The sequence below is a fragment of the Adelges cooleyi genome, unplaced genomic scaffold (genome assembly GCF_023614345.1).
Source record: "Adelges cooleyi isolate 19-005CV unplaced genomic scaffold, UGA_ACOO_1.1 ACOO_flye_CR_arks_rails_tigmint_CR_PRNA_30, whole genome shotgun sequence".
NCBI lineage: Eukaryota > Metazoa > Arthropoda > Insecta > Hemiptera > Adelgidae > Adelges > Adelges cooleyi.
In genome coordinates, this window is record NW_026095971.1 from 907,144 (window position 1) to 931,658 (window position 24,515).

Sequence of the window (24,515 nt, forward strand, 5' to 3'; positions counted from 1 at the left end):
TTGACCGGCCGCTCGGGTACCCTGAGCGCTCGCAAGTGTTCAAACAGGATAGGGACGTGCAGGTGGCGTTCGGAGTGGCGTGGGGGGGGGGGGGGGGCGCCGGCGATAAGCCACCGCACATGTACTGCAGCAGTATGTCGTTTTTTTTTTTTTTTTTCCATTTCCCCGGCACGCACCAGGCGTTATAATATCATTAGGTAGAGATTATTTTACTGGTGCGACGCGGAGAAAAGTGTCGCGCGCCCGGACCGGCACATCCGCCCTGGGTTCGACAACGGTAAGCGGTTACTGCACGCGGCAGTCTTGGTCGGCCGGTCTCCCTCCGTTCACACGACGCGTACCTCACAGTCAACGCGGCCGCGCAGGCAAACGCGGGTTTAGTGTGTGTTTATTACATTTCATTTCCGTCAAAAGTCGATCGTTTTCGTGGTTCAAGAGGAACTGCTTGTTTAAAAAAAAAAAAAAAAATTGCTTTTGATCATTTTATCGGTTTTTTTTTTTTTTTAAATACAGTTTTTAATTTAAAGATATAATCCAAAGCATCATGATTTTACGCACGTGTGCGGTGTTGGTGTTCATCGCCGTGGACTTGTCGCTATACGGTGGAGTTGGCGCCCAACCGACAAGCAGAAGCATTTGCGAGACTTGCGCCTGCTCTCCTCCGAATGCCACCCCGGTCATGGTGAACTGCACTTGCGTCAAAACCAAAGTAAGCCATTCATTCGCATGCATACTCAACATTTTTTTTTTATGAGGTCATGAACAGTTAGATTTAAAATCGGTTAAATGATTTTGTTTACTTATTACGCTTAAACCATAATTTATAAAATTTGTATTTTACAAATTTCTCATCGCTGTAAATGTATTATATTTCTAAAATGAATAGAATATTAAATTTTAATTAGTGCTATTAGTTCGTTTTTTCATATAGTTAAATAAGAACCAAGTTAGTGTTATTTAAAATTAGTGGCTGGGTCGAATTAACTAATTACATAAACAGCTCGAGAATATGATGTGTACGTGTTAAAAAAAATGTTTTAATATCTCTTGCGAAGTTCAAATTAACTTTTTTAAGTCACCGCGGAGCTTGTCGAGGTAAAGTAGATAGGACTTATGGGAGTTTTGTCATTAAATTAGTTCCCCAGGGAAACATAATACTATGTACTTGTATAAAAACAGCAACTCTATTAGCCACAAAATAATAATGAAGTATGAAACTGTTAATATAGTTTAAAAAAAAAAACATGGTCTAAAATTTCGGTCTTTCACTAATAAGTCACAGATGTCAATAAATATGAAAATGTTGACACATAAGTTACCTCTACAGAAACTGATGCATTATTTTAACACGTTGATAATATTTGAATAGATTAATAAACAAATAATAATTCATAACATCATTAAATACTTTATACGAGTATGAAAATTAAAACTACTTAAATTATGCGGTATTTTGAATAAGATAGTATAATTATTATTTATTTCGTTAGATGAAATTTACATAATATTTTCAATTGTCATTTCGTAAAGGTAACTTTGCATTTAGTAATAAATCAATTAATTTACTTGAAAGCGACGTATTAAGTTGGATCACAGCTAAAAACTCGGTTTAACGCGGCTGTTGATCGTTATACGTTTAACGATTCATACCATAGATTAGATTTATGAATAGGTAGTTTATTGAATACATAGAATGTTGACGATCGACAGAATTAAGATCTATATTGTACCAATGTTACAAAAAAAAAAAACAAAAATGTCATTATTTCCGTACGTCTCTGCGTTTGACGAGTCTTAAACTAGCTCTTTGTATTTCCAAGTATAATTATCACGCACAGAGTTATTTTTGTTCAGCTGTAAACTACAATGAGTAGGGTGTGTTTAAGTAGTTTCAGTTTATTATGACATTTATATAGCTACAGCGTGTTTTTATAGGTTTGTTTGAAAGTCTAGAGAATTTGATTATAAGCAAACTTTTACAAAGCTATGTCCCGTTCTTTTCTTTTATTTTGGTTTACTCTAAATTAACTTGAAATTACTGAAACATATTAAGTAGTGCAGTGTAGACTGTAGTGTATATATTCTGTACGCTATATTGTTGGCATAACGTTAATTAATGTGGGGAAAGTAACGGAGACAAATATGAACTGTCGTTTAGCCTCTTTTTTTTCATTTATCAAAATTAAAAAAAAAAAAGATATTTCATTAAAACAATAAAAATGTTATCAGTTGTTGTCTATAAGTTCAGTTATAATATATGGTTACCTAGTACGAGTTTTATAATTACATAAACGTAAAATACTAATAGTATTGTAAGGTTTATCATTCAAAAAAGGTTATCCAAATGTTAGATAATAATAATAATTTTGTTTAGCGATCATTACTTATAGCATCACTAAATATAAATCGAGCAATCAACGTTCATTGTATATATAAAATTACAAACAATTTTATTCTCTCTAAATGGGAATTTTGTTATTACATTTAATAAATTGATAACATTTCTAGAAATAGTGTTACCCCAACTGTACTGTGTGCTTGTCCGATAAAGAAGCTAGTCGGGTTAGCTACTTCCTCTCGGTAGTGTCAATGACTCACGATTACTATAGTTTAATCAAATTTCCGGTACATTTTGCATAATAAAATTGTCATCGTCAAACATGTTTCCAAAGCAATTAATATGTTCTTTGGCCATTTCGGTAAATCTGTGTGCGGATCACATCAAAATAGAGATTTAACGATGTAACACATCGCCAAAAGGGCAAAGACTATTTATATTGTGATTTACACGTGCACCAGATGTGTCCTCCGAACACCAAAATGTCTGTACCTGCTATGGCGCGAAAATCTGGTTTCACTTCCGGTTGTTTTCAGTAGTTTCTGGTCATAAACATTGAGACATTTTTTTTTTATCTTATTTGCATTTATAAATTATAAGTCTCTTGTTGGTATTGCATTTTTTTACAATGATATCGTACCGTTGATTATATGCACAACATTTATATAATATGTTGATCGCATAATCATAATTTAGTATCAAACATTTTTTGAAATCGTTAAACAGCCTAGTTTCACTGGATGTGTGTTTCATTGTATGCTACAGTTGTCTGACCTGAAATTATGATATAAATATTAAGGAAATGTATGCTAAATATAATGAAAATTAAAATTACTGCATGCAAATATATGATTGTAAACAAACGATAAAAAAATGAATGACTCATATCAACGAACAGTTTAATAATTGGTAATGAATAATCTACATACTTCTTCTAGTGTCATATTCCTTGATTTTCTCTTGTGAATAGTACACACCATTTAAATTTTACTGTAATCAACACTTTTATGTAATTCTGAAAGTGAAAAAGTAATAGTTTTTTTTTTCATACTAACTAAGAAAACTTTTTTATCATTGTATAATATATTAAACAATTGTTTTTAGTTTCTTATCCCTCGAATATTTCTTATATAAACTAACTAGTTACAACGAGCTCTTGTTATTTCACTTTAAATACCTATGTTATATTATGGTATTAATTGTTAATACTATTAAATGTAATTATTTTTCCAAATCATCTCGTGTACAATACAATACAATATACAATACAATATATATTTTTTATGAACATGTTGGTACAATGAACATACTACTAATGTTTGAGCTAATATAAACTTACAGACAACAGCTTGCTTCTTCTAAGTTCCAATAGATAATTTATTATGTATAGACTGCCGACAACTGTGTTAATACTATCTCGCTAGAATATAAAAATTGAAACTTATCATTTTTAAACTAACAAACAATGCTTACACTATCGTTCGGTAAATTAGGTTTTCTGTCTGCATTTTGTGATTCAATGTTTTTATAATATAAATAGTTATTATACTGTGTACTTGGAGACAAAGTAAACTAGTGACACGGAATCCCACTTTTTACCGTTTTTCGATTGAAATAATACTTCAAACAAAATTCTTGCTACGATTTTTACCGTCATCGCAAGTGCATATGATTAATAGATCAATGACACACGCGGGTCATACGTTAATCAAAGTGAATATTGTTGTAGGACAATGCGGTAAGTAGACTATCCCTGGACGTTACCATCGTAAATCATTAGGTCCATTTGAACGTTTCCTCCCGTTCGGATTTTATCATTCCTTTTGATTTATTATTATTGTGTGTAATATAATAATATAAAGGTATCATCCGCAGCCATTGCAGCACGCTGCTACACTGACAAATCACTAAGCTGTCGTAGAACTCGGTGCGTGCGTCCCAGGCCATGGAACCGGATTAGGTACCGACGGGTTACAGTTCACAGGTGTAATACACGACGTATAAACAAATACTAAAAACCGCCTTCTCTCAAGAAAGGGGTAAATACTTTTTGAAAACCCTCCGACCTGTAAACAGTGAACACTTCCCAGCCTGTTGTACGGGCTGACATTGGAATTTATCAGGATCCGGATCGTACTACGGTCCATACGACAGCGAGAGTTATAATGATAAAAGAATAATAATATTATTACTACTATGTAGAACCCGCTAAATTATGGTGTTATGTATACAATTCGAAAGATGATTCTTAACAGTAAGTTGTTCATACAATAGAAAAATATGAATTGTAAAACTTAGTAAATAAAAATAAAACGAAAAATACTTAGATAATTTTCAATAATTCTTCGTTTCGAGAGAAAATAACTAATCCAAAACCACGTGACTATTTAGAAAAAAATGACATATTGCTTTTATCGCTCGTTACGTGATGAATCGCAGGCCTCGCTATTCTATAGTTTCTGCAAATATGTCATTATTAATGTTGGATTTTCAAGGGAAAGAGAGCCCTTATATTTATTATTTCTAGAGTTGCTAAATTACATCGGAAACCGTAATAAATTGTTGTTATAAAAATAGTGATACTTAATTTAAGCGATGAAACTTGCAAGTAACATTTAATATTCAAACCAGGGTGAATTTCGCTAAGAGTAAAATAAAAATAATGTTGCACTTTTAATAAGTTATCATTTCTAATCAAGTCGTTGTTAGCCGTCTACTAGTTAATAATCAATTTAGTGTCGATGCCTTCATATTTTATTGTCTTCTGCATTTAAAATTCAGAGGACCAAAATAAAAAAAATACGAAATAATTAAAACATTCAAAAGTTAAATGGTTTTGTATATTGTTTACGCTTCATAAAAACTTTACCATCTTTTATCATGACCACTCAATATCTCATAGGGTTTAATAAGATATTAAAATATTTTTTTTCATATTGTTGTTTTACAATGTAATGTCAATTTTCACAATTTTTTTATGTTTTTACCCCCCTCCCAACTTAGCTTTTTTGATAGCAACTTTTGAAACTTAAAAGGTAACATGTATATTTTATTAACTTTTTAAATTGAGAATAATGTACTGAAAATGTTGACTGGTCGATAACCAGTTTTGGATAACTATTTTTAAAGTAATAAGAGTTTTAAAGTTAAGATGGGAGGGTAGGTGCGGTTGGAAAATGAGCGCAGATAAAAATAATACTACACTCCACCTTTCCTCCTAAATAATTATCCGAAACTGGATATCGACAGTCAAAATTTTTAGTACATTATTCTCAACTTAAAAAGTTAATAAAATATATAAGTTACCGTTTAAGTTTCAAAAGTTGCTATCAAAAAAACTAAGTTGGGAGGGGGTAAAAAAAAATTGTGTGTATAAAAATTGTGTAATATAAGATATGTTAATGTAAGGATTTGTATATTAATTAAAACAGTATTAAATTGGAAAAAACAAAAATGTTTTTTTTAGTGGGGGTTGATCATTAACGTCTTCGCAACTTGAATGCATTTTGTACTATTATACGGCAGATGCAGTGGACTTCGTTTTCTCGTTCGCTCGTTTCACGGGTTAACTACCCATACGATGCGCCTAAAGAAGTATCACTTCAAAAAGTTGTGAAAAATTGAGATCACATTGTATAACAACAATATGAAAAAAAATATTTTAATTTCTTATTTATCCCTATGAGACATTGAGTGGTTCATGATAAATAATAATCACCCTGTATAATTATTCTTGTGGTCGGTCATTAGAGAAATTCAATTTGAATGAGTGTAAAAAAAAGATTTGTAAGACTTAAAACTAAAATTTTGACCTCTCGCCTAAGAATTTTGACACTAGTACTAAATTCAATAAACGATTATTTTAAAACGTATGCCAGACATTTGTTTAGTCTATACATAACACGTTGAAATTATTATTTGACCAAGTTTTTATTCAGCAAAGGCAAACTGTATTGTGGTTCTTGTGTAAAAAATGAATACATTTAAATTTAATCTACATGGTTAACGGTTTTGTATCGACATCATTATGTTTTAGATAGATCTCCACCGACATATATTTTTTCGAAGCTCCACACTAGGTTCACTTGGACATATTAGCGCATCGTTATGATGTTCCAACGTGATATTAATTGTATTTTTTTTTTTATTTTACAGTTTCTGATTATTCGGGAACAGGATACGATGCTATTATCGGGCGTCAGGGATTTAACGTTGGCCGGATGTGGACTCGTGTCGTTGCCATCGTCCGGACTTTCGGGTTCGCCACTGCTCAGTCGGGTCACAGTGCGGGACATGAAATTGTTCCATTACACTGCCGGCCTGTTCCCGGCCTTGGAAAGCCTCACGGTCGAGGATGTCGGCGGATTGGTCCTCGACGGTTTTGGACCGGCTAACCGCACCTTAAAGCAACTGGTTCTCCGCCGGACTTCCGTTCAAAGATTGGTCCGAGGCACTATACCTGCTTCAGCGCCGCTCCAGAAGGTCATGCTCGACAGAGTGGACGTGGATGAGATCGAAGCCGGTGCACTGGACATGACTTTCGTCCGAGGCGAATCGGACGGATTTTCTATTGTCAACTCTGCGGCAAGTAGAACAATAATATGTAAAACTAAAAAAAAAAGTGCGTTTCACTTAAATTAGTGTACTGCCGTCACAATGGCAACATTGAACCGACTAGTTCAAGAATTGTAGGTCAAAGAACGTTGAACAAAAAAAAGTAATTTAGGAGAATACTCACAACAGTATACACTTGTTATAGCTGCAACCACAATGGGAAAAGTATCGTCCATACGTTTTGTTGTCGTATACAAAATACTCGGTACTTTGTGTTTTAGGAACAGCTAATAATATAATTGACCAACTATATAGAAATAATTGCACTTCAATTGAATAATAACCGACGTCAAACATACCAACTAAGAGCAAATTTTACAAAAATACAATTTTTTTTCCACATTTTTTTGCAATACATAATTGTTAGGTATATATTTTTATAAAATACCTCGACGTGGCACAACTAAATAGGAATTGCTATTTCACAGGAAACGTCAAGTGATCCGTGATCTCACAAATTCGTTTTTTGTAGACGATTGGTCTGGATTTTTGTAATTACCTTTAACATACGTTAGATCTACAGCAAACATTATCTTACCCTAACAGATTTTCATAGATATTATTTCCTATTTTCAGTGAAGACCTACTATACGGTTTGAGCGGTGAACCGCAAAAGTTAAGCTAAAAAGATTGTACCTCATTAAGCTCGGTGTCTGCCGCCTAGGGCATAGTATATTTTTGTATTCTAAACAGAGAACAGTTGTTTTGTGGAATAAAATAATTTGTTTTATATTTTATCAGCAGTGCATATTATTTAAAAAAAACACGCCTCGTTATTTAAGAGCGCGAAAGAGCTATTCATTGTGTGTTCTTGAATTGAAACAATATACAAACGTATATAATTTTAACCATTTGTTTTAAAAATAACCAACCGAAGTCAAAGTCTTTTAAGTATTTATTTTTACACACAACATATCCTCTTTTCGTCAGTTAAGGACTACCGAGTCGGCGTCCAACAAAGCGGGATTGTTTAGACTTAAAGTGTTATGGAAATTAATTACAACATTTATTTGTGCCTCAAACATTTTTAATCAAATCGGACACGGCCGCTTTCCCAGAATAGACAACTAGAATAGACGGATTTCATAGCAACGTTATCAAATCGGATGTGCGGCACGTCGTCTACATCTGAGTAATTATCAAGGGAAAATAATTGCATGATCTCGACAAAACAACATTTACGCGCATCCCAGTGATTGAATAAATGACGTGCAGAGTCCATCATGCGATTAATCCGAAACTATGTTATAATTTATAACACTCTTGAACTTGACCTCGCTCAGCTCAACGGTTAAACACACAATGTTATGACTGCATAGAACAGCGACTTATATATAAGCCGTTTGCATACAAAATAACGCAGTGTATTGGTAAAACTGTTTCACTATATTGTACAAATTGTATTGAATGTGCTGCCTTACCGCGGTCGGTGGATGTGTCGGTTTGGAAAGAGTCGCCGAGTGCATTGTTTTAGACAATACGGTTATTTTTTTCTTACGATGCGTAGCTGATCGATAGAAGAGGTCAATGGAAAACGGGACACTGAAGCTAAAAGGACATGATAATATTATTATTATTTCGAATGGTTTTTATTATTATTTTTTTTTTAATTTTAATTATCTGCGATCCTCGCCCGTGACGATTTCTATAACGCGTTACAATTGTTTCAGTTATTTTTCATTTTTAGTCGCGTACTCCGATCTAACGCGGAACGGTATTGTTTTCCAATAATAATTGTAACATTCGGTCAAGTTTTCAATTTTTTATACACTAATCGAATTATCAACACACCGTAGTGGCTCTCTAGCACTTAAATATACATATAACCTTATAATATATTGTTATTTTACCCGTTGCTACAAATGTCACCTACTCTAATAGGCCTATTTTTTAAAACTGGTTACCTTTATTAGGCCTTTTTATCGGTTTTTTTGCAAATCAAAATGACTGAAAATCGTGTTTTCTTATCGAGTAACATACCTTTAGTTCTGTTAAAACAGTATTAACTATTTATTATTAATCTATTAGTGTATTAATTTAAGGTCGATGTTGTTTATATCATATAGTGGCCTTATGGGCGTTGTGTATACTGATTATTAACTTAAAATCGTTGATAGGACGGACCTTGACTATTATTGTTGTCAGATTTAGCTTTTTTTTTAATCATGTCGCACGTTCGACTTTAAATATTTTATTAGTCCGCAAAATTGCTAGTGTATCGATTGCTCGACGATGGATGTTTATCTCTATTATTGTTCTTAATTTTCAGTTTATCTTATTTGTCATATCGCACACAAATAAAGTCGGCCAGCCAGATCCACTCCTCCACAAAACCCTATTGTTCTATCGTTACAGCGATTGATCGTTCGGTTGAGATGCAAGAACAACCAACGCCCGGAAATAATAGTAAAGTTATACTTGCAATATCTAAATTAGTCTAAAGGGCTTAAACGCAAGTGGGATCCATAACATTAGGGCAAAGAACCTATTACTCGGCAAAATAAATGCTTGCGTTTATATTTTCTACGTCGGTAGGCCTTTGGGAAAAGCAAATATGAATTATACATACATGAGAGCTTGCCGGCGAGCTCGAAGTAAGATGAGAGGAAATCGTTTTATTATTGCCGAAGAGTAAACAGCGGGATTTTTCGATATTATTATTTCAACGGCACACTATAATATATGAAATACAGTTTTCATGAGTTAACTAAAAAAATACTATTTTTTTAAAAATTATTTGATCTTCATGAATATTAATTATCATACTATACGATTTTTACATACCAGTACTTACGTAACTCGTATATGTGAAATGATGGTTAGGTCCCGTGACAATTGAGGCACTGAAAAGTCTATGGAAACACCTGTCACACTCGTGTATGTTACTTGTGTAATATGTATTTTGTGTATGTAATGTAAAATATGATGACTCGATGTTCTCAAATGTTGTTTTTAATATAATATTATGTATTTTTGTGTGTTGACTTGGCGTGGGCTCCGTATACCGTTTGAAAAAAAAAAAATATGATGAATCAAGATAAACATTTGCCTTGTTGTGGGTTCATACATGCATATTGTACGTACCATAGGATAGGTCTTTTACTCCGTCGATCGAGCGCATTAAACTACACCGCAAGAGATAATAACAAATATTATTATTTTGTACTTGATGTATTAGACAATAATACAGTGTTGCATGGAAGTATAATACCCTCAAAACCAACTCAATACCATAGGTGGTTAAATAGAAAAATCAATATGTATGTTGTATACTTGTATGCACGTGTACACTTAATTGTGTGCTTACATAATATAGTGTAGTAAATAAACAACAAGGGGGATGGGAGAAATGAGAATCGTTATAGTAAATTTGAAAATAATTTCTACTCGGTTGCGACGATCAAATTGAATTGCTAAATCTAATGCTTTTTTTACATCTTATAAAATAAATGTTTATCCATGTGTTTTAGTATAAAAAGAACGAACGTTTTGTACTCTATGCCGTAGTAAATTATTAAGCTGTACGTCTGCTCGTTTTATTATTGAGTTGCCAATAATAATGTACTGTGTTATCATCATAGTTAACGTATGTACAATATTTAATAAAAAGTAAACAGCCCGATTCGCTTGTCCCACATAAAAGAACGAATTGCGTTTGAACGTACGGTTTGAAAACTAAAATTTAGTCGTTCAATAACCGAAGTACAAACTTTAAACGAATGGAATGAGACGTGCAAAAAGGTATGGCGAGACTCGATAACGTAAATTACCGAAAGCTCTCTCTCTCTCTCTTATGATGTCGCACTAAAATGAAATTGTCTCATAAACTTGATTAAAACTTTTTTGTTTGCTTCCAAACTTAGGCGAGTACGTTGTAATTTGTTTGAAATTCAATACATGTTTTGGATGTTTGACTACATAAGAAGATGTACACAACCAAGTCGTATAATCAATTCTATTTAATTACGATTTACGACAAGCGTTTCTTATTAATTAATGGGATAACTCAATATTAAAGGATTCAATATAAAGGTGTGCGTGCTGTGTTAAGACAAAAAATGTTTATGCGGTTATAACTATAACTGGAACAATGTTATTAAGTTTTTATCAAAACAATGTAGTATTATTTGTTAACCGACCTGTGAACTTTTATACATGTATATATTTTAATTATTGTATTTAGATCTATGTGTAATTTTTATCAGCTCTTAATATGATCGGAATAATGTCCAAGAAACAAACTAAATATTTTATTTATTATCTGAAAAAATTTATAATTTTCAAATAAATTGTTTTGGAGCATTGGAAAATTCTGATATCATTTTTTTTTTTTAATATATTTTAATTAGGGTCGTCAGGTGGAGTAGACGAATAAGTAAAATGTAAATGCAATAAACAAAAAAACAACGATTTTCGTGATTAAATCGTATAACCCGTTAACGTTTTATAATTATTAAGGACATCTTTGAATTCAAATAAAAAATGTTTAATTATTTTACTATTGAGAGTCGTATTTTTATTCGTCCATTATTCATTTGATTACGCACTTACGTCTCACTTCAATTGGCCCTATCTTCGGTTTGATCTCTCGGTTGTACGGATTCAAGTATAGAACACGCAGGTACCACAATACAGTATATTATTGCACTGATCCAGCTTCCCCTCCCTTTCTTATTGATATGCAGTTTTGACGTTTAATGTGAAGCGTTATTGTTAGTAGGTGCCCACACTAAAAGAAACACGTTTGATGTAGGTACCTATAATGGAAAAAGATTACACAGGGTCACTTTTAGGATTATCGTCTCGTCATCTAAGTAAAGGTGACGCGGTCCCGGTCGAGAACGATTTATCCTTTTTTTTTTCTTTGTTGTGGGGGTCCATCACATACCGGTTATATTTCTAATAATAATTATAGTGATAAAAAATCTCAGGATATTAAATTTAAAAAAAAAAAAACGACTACTGACTTCGCCACCTGTCTTCCAGATTTATTCATTGGGACGATCATAAAAAAAAAAAACAATATTCCATTCGTACGACATCCCGGCAAACTGTTTCAGTAGCCAACATCCGTCATCGCCCTCCCAATTATAATTGGTCTCTACCCAATATTAGACGTGCAATTAAATTTTGGTAATCATTGCAAATGGTATATCTATTTTATTTTAAAAATACTGTGCGTTTTTAACTGGTTGTCTTCGGAAGCTGATGCCCAATATATGGTAATAATAATAACAGCGATATTTCTCGACAAACTCGCGGTGTTTGCTAGCCAACACACACGCCTAAGAACGGGCAAGCATACCGCTCGTGACGTCGCATACTTTATAAGACTTGGATGCACAACAATGATAATTATTAAAAAACTTCGGCGGCGGCATCGTTGGTTTGTGTTTTTTTCAACGCGACCTGAATGCTTAACGTGTATGATAATAATCGTCATAGGGTTTTGGAAACCAAACGGAAAAGGAGATGGCGGGCAACGCGACCGGCGAACGTGAGAACATTCATTGATTTTCGTTGGCGTTTGGACAAAGACAATCTAAACCAAAACGAGTTAACGGCGTTTTTATTTCATAAGTCTACTCCGAAGATAATATTACAGCTATGCGGTGACCAAGGAAACTTGAGCAAACCCGTTGTGACAACATTTTAGAAGACAGTCGGAGAGGGTTAGAATCAGACTAACGAAAACCAGAACCGTTTACCGCGCTCGATTCTTCGTTAGAGTTTGGTTAGTTTTCCCGGATAGCAGTTGTCTTATCTTGTCGAGGATGTAATTTGCGAATTGCTTTTGTACCGTCGACGATTCACCAACGTGGCCGCCAACTGATTATTGGAAATTTTGGCAACCCAATGTCAAGTTACACTCGTCGAATAACGAGGAATTCAAATGGTACAAAATGTCCATATTTTCCTAATACAATAAATCCTACCGGGTATCTTTTATTAAGTATCCCGTCTAATACCTAATCGGAACTTCCCGACAGAAATACTCAATCAAATCATTTTTAACGTTAACCAACAATGTACACTTCATGATAAGTAATCAGTTGGCCGTTGATGATCATAACTAGGGCAGAGGACTTCTAGCATTTGCATATTGGTTTTGCGCAGCCGTATAAAAAGGCCAACCATAAAGAAATTCGTTTTAGGTTATGACAAAGCCAAATCTGTAATTTTATGTTGCATATTTAGGTCTTTTTTGCTTTTTGAGGCATTTTTAAGTTATATATGCTTTTTAGGGGGATTTTTTGAACATTTTCTTTAAAAATAATTTATCAAAACAATAAGCAGTAAAAAATGTCTAAAATATTGGAAATATATTTTTAGGGTCAGAAGAATGAATATCAAATTATTAAAATAAAAAAATAAATTATTCAATATGCCTATCTTTAATAAATTATACATTAATTACAGAATAATTAAGTCAATAAATAGTAAAAGTTTTATTAAGTCAAAGTTTTTATTCTTTTATTGGTCGTGGACTCATAGTATAGCAGCATATACATATAGTTTAATTTAGTCAGTAATTGTTTTTCTTATTTTAAATGTTTTATTAAAGTAATTAATTTGTTTAATTAAATCGCTAAAAAAAATTTTAAAGCATATAAATAGTTTATATTTTAGTGTTTTTAAGTGCATAGGTGCTTGCATATTAAGTGTTTTTTAGAGCTTTAAGTCCTCTGCCCTAATCATAACTAATGGATTAACCAAGTAATCTCAATAATAGCACAAGGTCTTTGTGTCAGGAAGGTCTCGAATGTAGAAAAATGTTTAGGTTGATTATAAGAATGCCTAAGAGATTCTTCGACGCTTGGGATGGCTCAACGTTTTAGAAAGACCAATAATTTGTTCAAATAGTTTATGACAACAACAACATAATTATTTAGTATGTATGCTATTTCGTAAAATATAGGGCTTTTCTCGTTAATTGCAATATATATATATATTGTTATATTAATAGATAATATTTGGCTGCTGTTAAGCATATGATAATAATAATAATAATAATATTATGAAAACAATATTACGAGTACCGGTGAAATTATTTTCGGTCGGTTGATCTGCGCCATGATTGATTTACGGAACGAATTTTCTCAAGTGTGTTTACATTGAGCAACATCGTTCAAGCAAACGTTCTACGTTGTCTAAATAATATGTATTATTATTTTTTTTTTAACAGGAACGATTCTTATTATTATTTCTGTCTAGAAGCAACGAATCAAATATATATATATATATTTATCCACAGTCGAGTAACATTGTCTGTTTCTCGGAACGATTAAGTTTGTGTTCGTTTGTTTAGCTTTTTACATCTGTCGTGCAAATATCTTCTTTAGAAATGATATAATTGACAAAGGGCTCGCCCGAACAAAGTCGAAAGTGTATCGCTTTGAAAGTTATAACAAAACAATAATGAAAATAACTTTTCTCGAAATGAGTTATTTCTAATAATATTAGTATTATTACGAAACGTACCGGTGTGCCCTTTGCCCGAAGGTCTTATACTTGTCACAAGAAAATAACATTCTGATTTGACTCGTTGCACGATTACATTTTGTATGAAACAATACGGAACGACATAACAGAACAGAATTCCTTACAAAAAATGTAATAATACAATACGACTCCAAGAATAATAACTATTACATAACTCGTTGACTTTAACCCTTGTATTTTAATGCAAAATAGTGTATATACCGTTCTGAACAACACGAAACCATTTATAATGAGTTGCTTAAACTTTACCAATTCATTTTATTATTATGTCGTTAAATCAATAAATGGCAAAAACAAGAAACAAAATATTCATTAATTGTTTCGGACAAAGCAAAATGTATTGTACAACTTAAACATTTTAAGCGAATTAAAAAAAGAGGTTATTGGTACCGACAATTAATATTTGTCTAAAAAACGAAAACATGGTATCAACAGTTTGGTAAATAAAACAATATTTTGTACTGAAGGGATAAATATATCCAATTATTTTCAGTCTAGTATTATACGAGATAACTATAATATTGTCTAACATAGCCCCAATGATTTTCAATTTAATTTAATGTATTTTAGAGGGGTATATTTTTAGTATATGAAGTCTGAACTCGTTTTATTGCTATTCTGATCACGGTTTCTGTATTTTGTTTAATTTAATTTAGACGATTCGTGTGCTGACAAAACGACAAATGCAAACCGTTTGTAATATTATTCTAATGTAGTCTGGAAAACGCTTGATTTGTTCAAAATGTATTTTAATTTTTAATACTCATTTAACGGCACAAAAATTCCAATACAGTAGGCAACAGGCGTTGATGTTCCTGTAAATAATAGACAAATCCAATGCTTTATTTCTACGATAGTAAATAAATTAAAAAAGCTGCTCTTACAGTTGACCAGACTAAATGAACAGCGTGTACTGTTTGTGTAAGAAAAAATATTAATGTATTACATGGTTTAAAAAACAAGCGTGACTATAATAACGAATGAGACGCTGGCAATAGAACAATGCTATACAATTTAAAGTTTATTATTTTATGTTTTATACAAGGACCGCAAGGATTACAAGGACAAATTTCTTGCTGTTCAGATTTAAAAAAAAAAATTACCGTCACAATATATTAATATTCAATCTTTATTCAATCGTTTATTGAACTCTCGTTGAATTTAAATCTAAAATATTTTTTTACACCTTTATTCTTTGGAGATTATAGAAATGTACAATGTTAAAAGTTAACTTTCAGTTACAAATACACGACAGAGCTTTGCTATGCTTTTCACTTAAAATTATTTTCTGTAACCTTTCCTTAAAGTTGCACAATAAACCTCATTTGTTTTTTTAACCATATAATTTCTACAAAAAGAACAACTTATTTAATAACGGCAATCTATACTGGTATTGATAAAGTTTATTTTTTAAATCAACCCCTCAAGTCGTTGGTTCCACGTTTAAAAATTGAGCTCGATCCAGATCACAGCTTTTCTAAAATTCGAGCACTTTCAAAAAACGATTAAAACTTGTGTTATTTTTATGTTTGAACACGCTTAGGGAATTCGTTCGTTTGGCTCGTGTCACTAATCATTAATAATTGTACACATTACAGTGGTAGTGATTTTTTGTAATACAACTCTAAATTATTGGACGGGACTTAACAGATTATGCTTTTTACAGATCAAAACTATTGGCGCTGGAGGAGTACTGGTTCGTTCGGGCTCGGTGAAGATTATCAACAGTACCATGGACGAGCTTTACGCCGGTTCGGTGATTGTCGAAGACGCCAAAGATATCCGCCTTTCGGGCAATCGACTGGGAAACGTGTCGCTGGTCGGCGACAGCCTGTCCGTAGTCCGTTCTCCGCCCGCCGGCGCCGGCGCGAGCACAATAATGGTGGACAGCAATGAGTTCATGACTCTACCGGCTGACCTGCAACTGTTCAAAACGGACCGGTCCGTGTCGTTCATAAACAACGTAGTGCGCGACGTCGACCTGGGCCCGTTCCTGTTCGGCGTCGGCCCCAACGTCCGGGTGTCGAACAATCAGTTCGAGTGCGACTGCGATTCCCGACGGATCAGCGTGCTCAAGCTCAACCAGGTGTTCCCCGGTCTGTTGCCCGAGGCCGACGACAGCCGTTTCGCCGGGTTACTGGTCGACAATTATTGTAAGCGGCCCAACGACATGAGTCTGGCCGGTTACCGGGACGAACTGGTCGCCGGCAAGGCTTGTCCCGGCACTACCCTTCCTACGGCACCGCCGACACCGTCGACGACGTCCGCCGTAGACACCAACGACGCGTCCAATGGTTTACTACCATCGACGTGGACAACGTTGGCCATCACAGGGTTCTGCGTAGTCACCGTAGCGCTGTCCACCATCAGTTGAAATCCTTCGCTGTCCATCTAAACACCGGTACAAAACGGCTCTTTGTCTGCACCAACAGATCTAGGTTGTCAACAAATCGACCTCATTCGTCCAACATTCAATTTATATTATTTATGAGTACAGCATTTTATTTTATACTGTACTTTAAACTTTACAGAGTAAAAAATTTGATAACAACCTTTCAGGACAGCCGTTAAACATCTCATACAACATAATATTCACCGTAAATTCCATAAACGGATACAAAATAAAGATTTAATTTAAAACAATCAACATGAAATGGCAAACAAATTTTTGCTTATCACTACTATTTATTATTTTTGCGTTTCAGTTTCTTTAAAAAATTCCAAAAAATATGCTGTAGCTTATGACGGAGTTGTGAGCTACTGTAGTTATATTTTAAGAAAATACAAGTTCCAGCCACCTTTTATTACAATTTAACCGTCAAAATTTAAGTTTTGCTCTTATCATGGTATAGCTCTCGAGTACAGAATTGATTGCATTGTCTCTCCGGGTAACTTGTGTGCTTTGTTATCACACTTAGCTGAACCGGAGAAATAATACTTATATACTCGATTTTTTTTTTTTTTTGTATATAAATATTAATAATATAATATTAATTATTATTTTAAGTAATAAATACTTTTGTGTATATTTTTATTATTTTTATAATATGTGCTTTCATTTGCTTTTTAAACACCTGTGTGTAACTTATGTTGCCTATACGTCGGCGAATGTAAACAGGCAAAGCTGTAATGTAGTCTACTCCGGCAAGTAACTTATTCCTAATCTTTTGTATTCAAAAACCGTTTATTTTAAGACATATTATTTATAAAATTAGCTATGTGACGTCGATATTGTTTTTTTCTACCAGTCAAATAAAAATACATCTTTTTTATGTTGTATCCGTGATGTATTTAAGTCTATTTTCCCAACTTTTTATGAACAATTTTTAACAGTTTTTTTTACCCTTCATTGAAAGCGATTATAATTCATCCGAATCGCGCGTTCCAGCAAACCACAAGTACTTTGTTTAACCGTTCACAGTGTACAAAATAAATTTAATATGTTCCAAATTTCTACAATAATTGCGTCCCCTGTTTTATGCGTTGTCGTACAGTGAACCACACACACGTAACAAGAATATTGTTTAAATTAGTTATTTCTGTAGCAGTTGAGTCGGTTTTTACATCTATTGGAGCAACTACATATTTAGCAAGATGTTTGAGAATGAGCTTACAAAAAGTTAAACCATAGGTATTACACTCATAAATACAATTTCGTTTTGCTAATCTATTGTTCCTTTCAATAAATTATTCGTGACAGTTGACACTAATTGTAAGAACAATATATTTCGTGGTTTCCGGTGTGGCTACTACGTATCATTTGACCTATTTGTGGATAGACTACACTATACAGGATTGTCATTTAAGAGCTCCGATGAACTAACGCCCGTTGTTTTATTAATTAGCTGTGTTTAATTTAAAACAGAAATGTATTTTACCGACTCAAAAGTATATTCTTGTTATTTTCTATTCGCCTCAACCAACACTGGTCGTAATTTGTTCGAAACAATAAAATTAGGGAAACCATTTTTTTTCCAAATCAACATAAAATTATGAACTATCAATTCGTCGTAAAACTAACATAGTAATATCTTAGATACCAAACTGATATTTTTTACACATTATAATGTATATACTCGATGAGCCTGTGAGGTTCACTTTCACATTAAATCACTGAACCGAATCATGCATGATATTAATAGGTTTTAATTAATTTCGTTTATATACTGCAAGTGAGACACTAACAAAAGAAGGAGTTATTGCAGCACCCATTATGCTCGATAATAATTAATATATGACAAAGTAAATTTCAAAACAACGAGTATTCATATTAAAACGAATACGTTTACGTTTCAACACTACGAAAACAATTGTTAAGACGAACAAATGCTTATATTATTAATTTAACATTGTGAATATTAGTAAAAAAATTGTCTAATTGTAAGATAATAACCTAATTGTTCAAGTCTGATTTAACTCATTCAAAAAAAAAAAAAAAAATCCAAACCCATTTCTAAGGGTTTTTTGACGTTCTTAAATTCACAATAATTTTTGTTATCAAACAACTGTAATTATTATTTTTAATTTTTTTCCCGTTATCGTTATTGGACGTTATTTTACAAATAAACGATCAAATATAAGTAATCTAAAATGTAATACCAAATGTAATCTACAAATCAATATTATATTTCAATAATAATTCATTGTAAAATACATAATTTTTACATCACACTTTGACAGGAAATTAAATATTATTCACAGAAATATATTGTAATAATATGTCTTTATTATAAACCTTACAACTTTAGATGAATTGATTTCAGTCCTTTGTTGTAAAAAAGCCAATGTGGAATTACAAAAGTTATTAAAAACGAGTTTGGATACAAATTGGACGCAAAGTACGTACATAGAGTAGTAGGTACTTATAATATTTTCACCAAACACCTCAACCGAGCCTTTAGGATTTATTTATATTTCTTTATTACTTTGCGTGATATGAATTGTAAGAGTGAATACATTGTTAATTTTGAATGGAACTCTTTAAAAAGTGCGTGCCTTTGCTTTGTCGTCGCCGTCAAGTGCATGTTTTTCGATTAGCTGTTTGGAAAACGACTTAAGTAAATTCGAATGGCCGTGCTTTGAGCGCATGGATCGATATGGGACAAATTAACCGTAAGTTAGTGCGCACAAGTTCTGGCATTAGCCGAAATGCTTACAAGAGTGTGTATTTAATTATTTGTGTACTGAGCAAATGCAAATAAAATGAATTCTCTGACATATCGTTGTATCGCCGTGGGCAAGATGCATAATGTGGTTTCGACAATTTAACCCACCGCAATAATTATAACGAATGAACCGCTTGTTTTCCTTTTTATGACGATAGACAAAAGTCGGCTGTACCCTATGTAGCTGAGAAAACCGAATCCCGGTAAATCTCCATGAAGTAAAAGTGCTCTAAAATGGGATGACTAACGAAAATCTGGCCTAACTTTAGTAAAACGAGATAATTTTTTAAAATAAAACTACAATACTCGCAAAAAACTGTTGTAAAAAACAATGTAAGTGTTTCGCCTGACCTCCACACGAGTGTCAATTGTGTGGCCTAACTGTGGGCGAATGTTAACTAACGCCACTTCAATAATGTTTTTAATAGTCAAAACAAAATGCATAATTTTTTAATTAAAAAACAAGATTATTATTTGTTTTATTAGAATCTTAGCTGCGGCGTTCATATTATTAACATTTCTCGACTAACTGGAATCTGTCGGAAGTCGAATGTATTATGTTTTGGTAAAAGTTAGAAACATATGTGTTTTTTGGTTTTTAATAACGAAGATAAACAAATTTCAAGTAAAGTAGAATTGATAGTATGTATTTCATTAAATTTTAATTTAAGAGCTCATATAAATTTATCGATTCCTTTTGCAATCTGGCAACAATGCTATTAATTTTCGTGTAACTGAGAAATATTAAATAAAGTCAAAATAATATTTTTAATCCTGAAAAAGACTGGTCGTTTTAGTGTTTTATGTTTCCTGATTTTTCTTGTCTCATACAAATTGGACCGGCATGTCAAATCACTAAACGTTTTTGTTTTTATTTCTCAAAATATCTTTCTCTTTTACTAACTAACTCTTAACATTATTATTCCAACGATAAATTTTAAAACGTTTACTGGTACCACTAGATGGCGCTACGAACCACATAAACGAAACAATAATTATGTATATTATATTATTTTATTATGTACATAATAATAATAGAGTAAAAAGAGGAAATATTTATTACATGTAAATTGATTTATTAGCATATTTTCTAATCATTACAGTTTTAATTATATTAAATATATCAAGTTGTTCACAATAATATTATGTTCTATTTTACTAAAACGAAAACCTCACAATCTGAAAATTACTGATTATAAATGTATCACAATAAAATAAAACAAATTTATTTATTAGGGAAAGGCAAATGACCTACGAAATAGGCGATTTCGAGAAACTTTTATTTGTTCTAGTACACTTTAAAACTATTGTTTTAAATACTAACATTTCACATTCCTGTAAATTGGAAAAATATACAAGGGCAAGACTGAGCAAATAATTTCTGGTTGTTTAAAAAAAACAACAGTTCAATGGACTCTTTATGTGCTTTTATTAACACACACATACATTCCTATTGTATTAGACAAGTTATTAATGGACTTATTTAATCAATATTCTAGAACTACAGATACATTCCCAAAACGAGTTCGCACAAAACACAAGGCCACAAGGTGAAAAATGTTTTGTTTAATTTTGATCTAAATCGACGTTGTGCTGATACTAGTTTTAAAGGATATCAATTATTTTTTATACTTTTTAATAGCTTAATCATAATATTAGTTAGTACTAAACAGCTTCACATTGGTTTTAAAATAAAAAAAATGTTGTAGATTGTTTCATCGAAATTCTACAATAATTTGTAATATTTAACTTATTATAATATACTTGTATATGTTATACTTGTATTTCATTATGTCTTATATTTCGCCTCATTGAACACACTTTATTCTACTTGTCACGTCTTCAGTTTTTCCATTATTTCACAATGGCTCTTCGACTTAACAATTTGTATAACACTTTAGGCACAATACTTTTAAACTCCAAGTATTCTGGTTTAACCATACTGTTTTTATTCAACCCTAAAATATTTTCCAACATTATCAAAGACTGATGCAAATAGTAATTTATTATTTAGGTTTCTTTTCTGGGACTTAATAGCCCCAGCAGCTGTTTCCTCTTTTTTTGGAGGCAGAAAGAAGATTAATAAAAAGGTCCTATTCTATCTCGTCTACAGCAGTGAGTGTGTAGTAATTGTCACACAGTGAGCATATAATTAATTATTATTTTAAAAGGTAGTTTAAGAGTAGGGCGAGTGTAAAGAGTAAGTCATATATTTTATTTGTTTATTTGAACAAGAAATATGTATTAAAAATAATGACTGCAGTCGATAACCAGTTTTGATTAAATACTTAATAAGTTGTTAACATTTAAAAATATAGTTGGGGAGAGAAGTGCGGGTTGATAAAACTGACATTTAAGCCCCTTCCCGCCAAAAAGTAAAAAGTAATAACTCAAGAATTTATAAGTCAAAACAGGTTATCGACTTGTCATTATTTATCGGGCATCATATTTTGAATAAACAAAATTACTAAACAGTAAACATATATGAGTTACAAATTGGTTTTGAAACGTTAATCTTTAAAATAATAATCTAAGCTAAAATATTAAAAAGTATTATTTAAAAAAATTAAAATCAATCTTTAATTATAATAAAATGATATTTTTAGCTAAAACAATGATTGTTTCCTAAGAAAAATTACTTGAAAATAAATAACGATCATTCTGTATATTCTGTAGAAACGTTTTAACAGAATACTTTAAAAACGTTTTGTAAATATTTTTTTGACATTTTCATGTCTTAGCTCTGGCACATAACCGAAAAAACTGTTATGAAAAACTTGTCACGAAAACTGACGTGACGAAAAACTTGTTACCAAAAAGCGTTACGCTGTTGTCTGATAAGATATAAGAGATAAGAGATTAGTGATGAGGGATGGGGTTGGGGGGGGGGAATGGGGATGGCGATGTCTTAGCTCTGGCACATAACCGAAAAAAGTGTTACCAAAAAAGCGTTTCGCTGTTATTTTAAATTATGTGTTGTATTCACAACGATCAAATTATAACTGAAAAATAAATAGTTTAAGCGGTTAAATTCTCTATTAATTGTTTAAGGCAAGATATTATGAAAACACTAAAATGTTAGCCAGAAATTTGATATGTTTACTGGCCACCTTAGATAGTAGCTTGTTAGTATACTATTTCATTATCTATAATTCCACCACTACTCAAAATTTATTCGGTACTTCAACGAGACATGAAAACGCTCTTTCGCGGTTGCAGACTCGGCTGAAAAATGGTTTTTTTTTTAAAAACTAATTGTTTTAGTATAATTCTCGTTCTTTCGATAATGTTTTAAAAATAATTTTTTTCATGACGGTCTTTCAATTTTTTTCTTGCTGCAGTATCGATGTAGGTATACGGTAACTATCTTCTGGATATTGTTCTCAAGACGACAGACGGTAGTAATAATGTGTATTTAAATTACTGAACGTGTTTATTAAGGCGGCACGTCGTTCCGTTCGGCTGTAGTACCAAAACAAAAAAAAAAATATTACTAAAACCAATTATTATTTACTACGTTCGCCGGAGGTGGATTCTACCCCTCGACACAGTACATGTTAATTTCATTGCGTTACACTCTTGCCGGTCCGTTTTAAAACTGCAATGGTCCAATGTTATTATGTACTTATCACTGTAAACCGTACAACACTCGACGACGAAATTTGATTGACATCATCAAAGCGGTTGCTGTTACCCGTTCGGCGTTCGATTGTCCGCGTGTATACCACCCTTGTGTCATTCCCCCCCCCTACCGCCCTAAACATTGTTTACGCTCTTACAAAAGATCAGTCTGGTCGCATTAGTGATGTACGTAAATAGTAATAGAAAAAAAAAAAAAAATCTTAAACATTACGCTATTAAAAAGCGAAAGAGAGGCTTTTAAGTACTCTTGGCGACCAACGTCCGTGAACAAAAACAAAAATACAACGCGGGGTCTGCTGCACTCGAGTGGCCCGTGAAATCTATCAGTTGTCAATCAAGTTTTCGAGGGTCTCGTCTCTCCACGTGATTGTGTTTTAGGAAAATAAAAAAAAATAAAACATAATCGAGCCTCCCCTTCTACGGCGCGGAAATAAGTAAATACAGATGAAAAGGTATTAGGTTCGCCCGAAACGGCCGAATGTGTATATTCCTGTCAACGTATTAGCAAATAATATAATTAATATTTTTCAAAAAACACCACGAAAGACGAGAAACAAGTATCAAAAATGTATCTACCCAAAAAGGTCAAACATTTCTGGTACGGTCGCACGAGTTAAAATGTCAAGTAGTTTTTCCAATTTATTTGTATCCCATGTTACAACAGCTTTTAACGGTACGAAATAACAATATATTATAATAAAATACGTGTATACATTATTTTTATTGTATAGCTGTTCAAACAAGGCTATAAAATATTTGTTTTACTTTTCCATTGTTCTCCAGGACTTGTGCGTTTGTGAAGTGGTTTGTTAATAAGTGCAATGTGAAACAAAACAATCCATAGTCTAGAATTATGCCGCTTGGTAGGACAGCAAAAATAATTATTAGTATTGGGTAGGTACTTTGAATATAAATATGCGAATTAGTTGGCCATTGCGATCAAATGAAATGTATAATTGTTGGTGCTTACTATGTTTGTTTGTTTGAAGGTTCAACAATATCTTATTTTGTATACTACAAACTGGTTTAATTTGAACATAGAAAAATGTGTGCAATTTTTAGTTATTCAATTAATTTTTAACTATTAATAACTTATTAACTATCGTTAAGTCAATCGAACGGAATATGCCTATAATGGTTGTAATAATTGTATATTTTTTAATTTGCACAGCACTATCTACTAGTATGTAAAACACAAAAATGTTTAAATAATTATTATTATAACTTTAAAAATAGTAATCAACCAGTCGAAA

At 32.4% G+C, this 24,515-nt stretch overlaps 1 protein-coding gene across 1 annotated transcript; it reads left to right on the forward strand.

Moving 5' to 3' along the window:
* Positions 1–255: 255 nt before the first annotated feature.
* On the forward strand, positions 256–17,734 carry LOC126838676 (uncharacterized). Its single transcript, XM_050573300.1, has 3 exons — positions 256–709; positions 6,494–6,922; positions 16,122–17,734. The coding sequence occupies exons 1-3, from the start codon at positions 545–547 to the stop codon at positions 16,827–16,829; spliced, it is 1,302 nt and encodes a 433-aa protein (XP_050429257.1). The 5' UTR covers positions 256–544; the 3' UTR covers positions 16,830–17,734.
* The last annotated feature ends 6,781 nt before the right edge of the window (positions 17,735–24,515 follow it).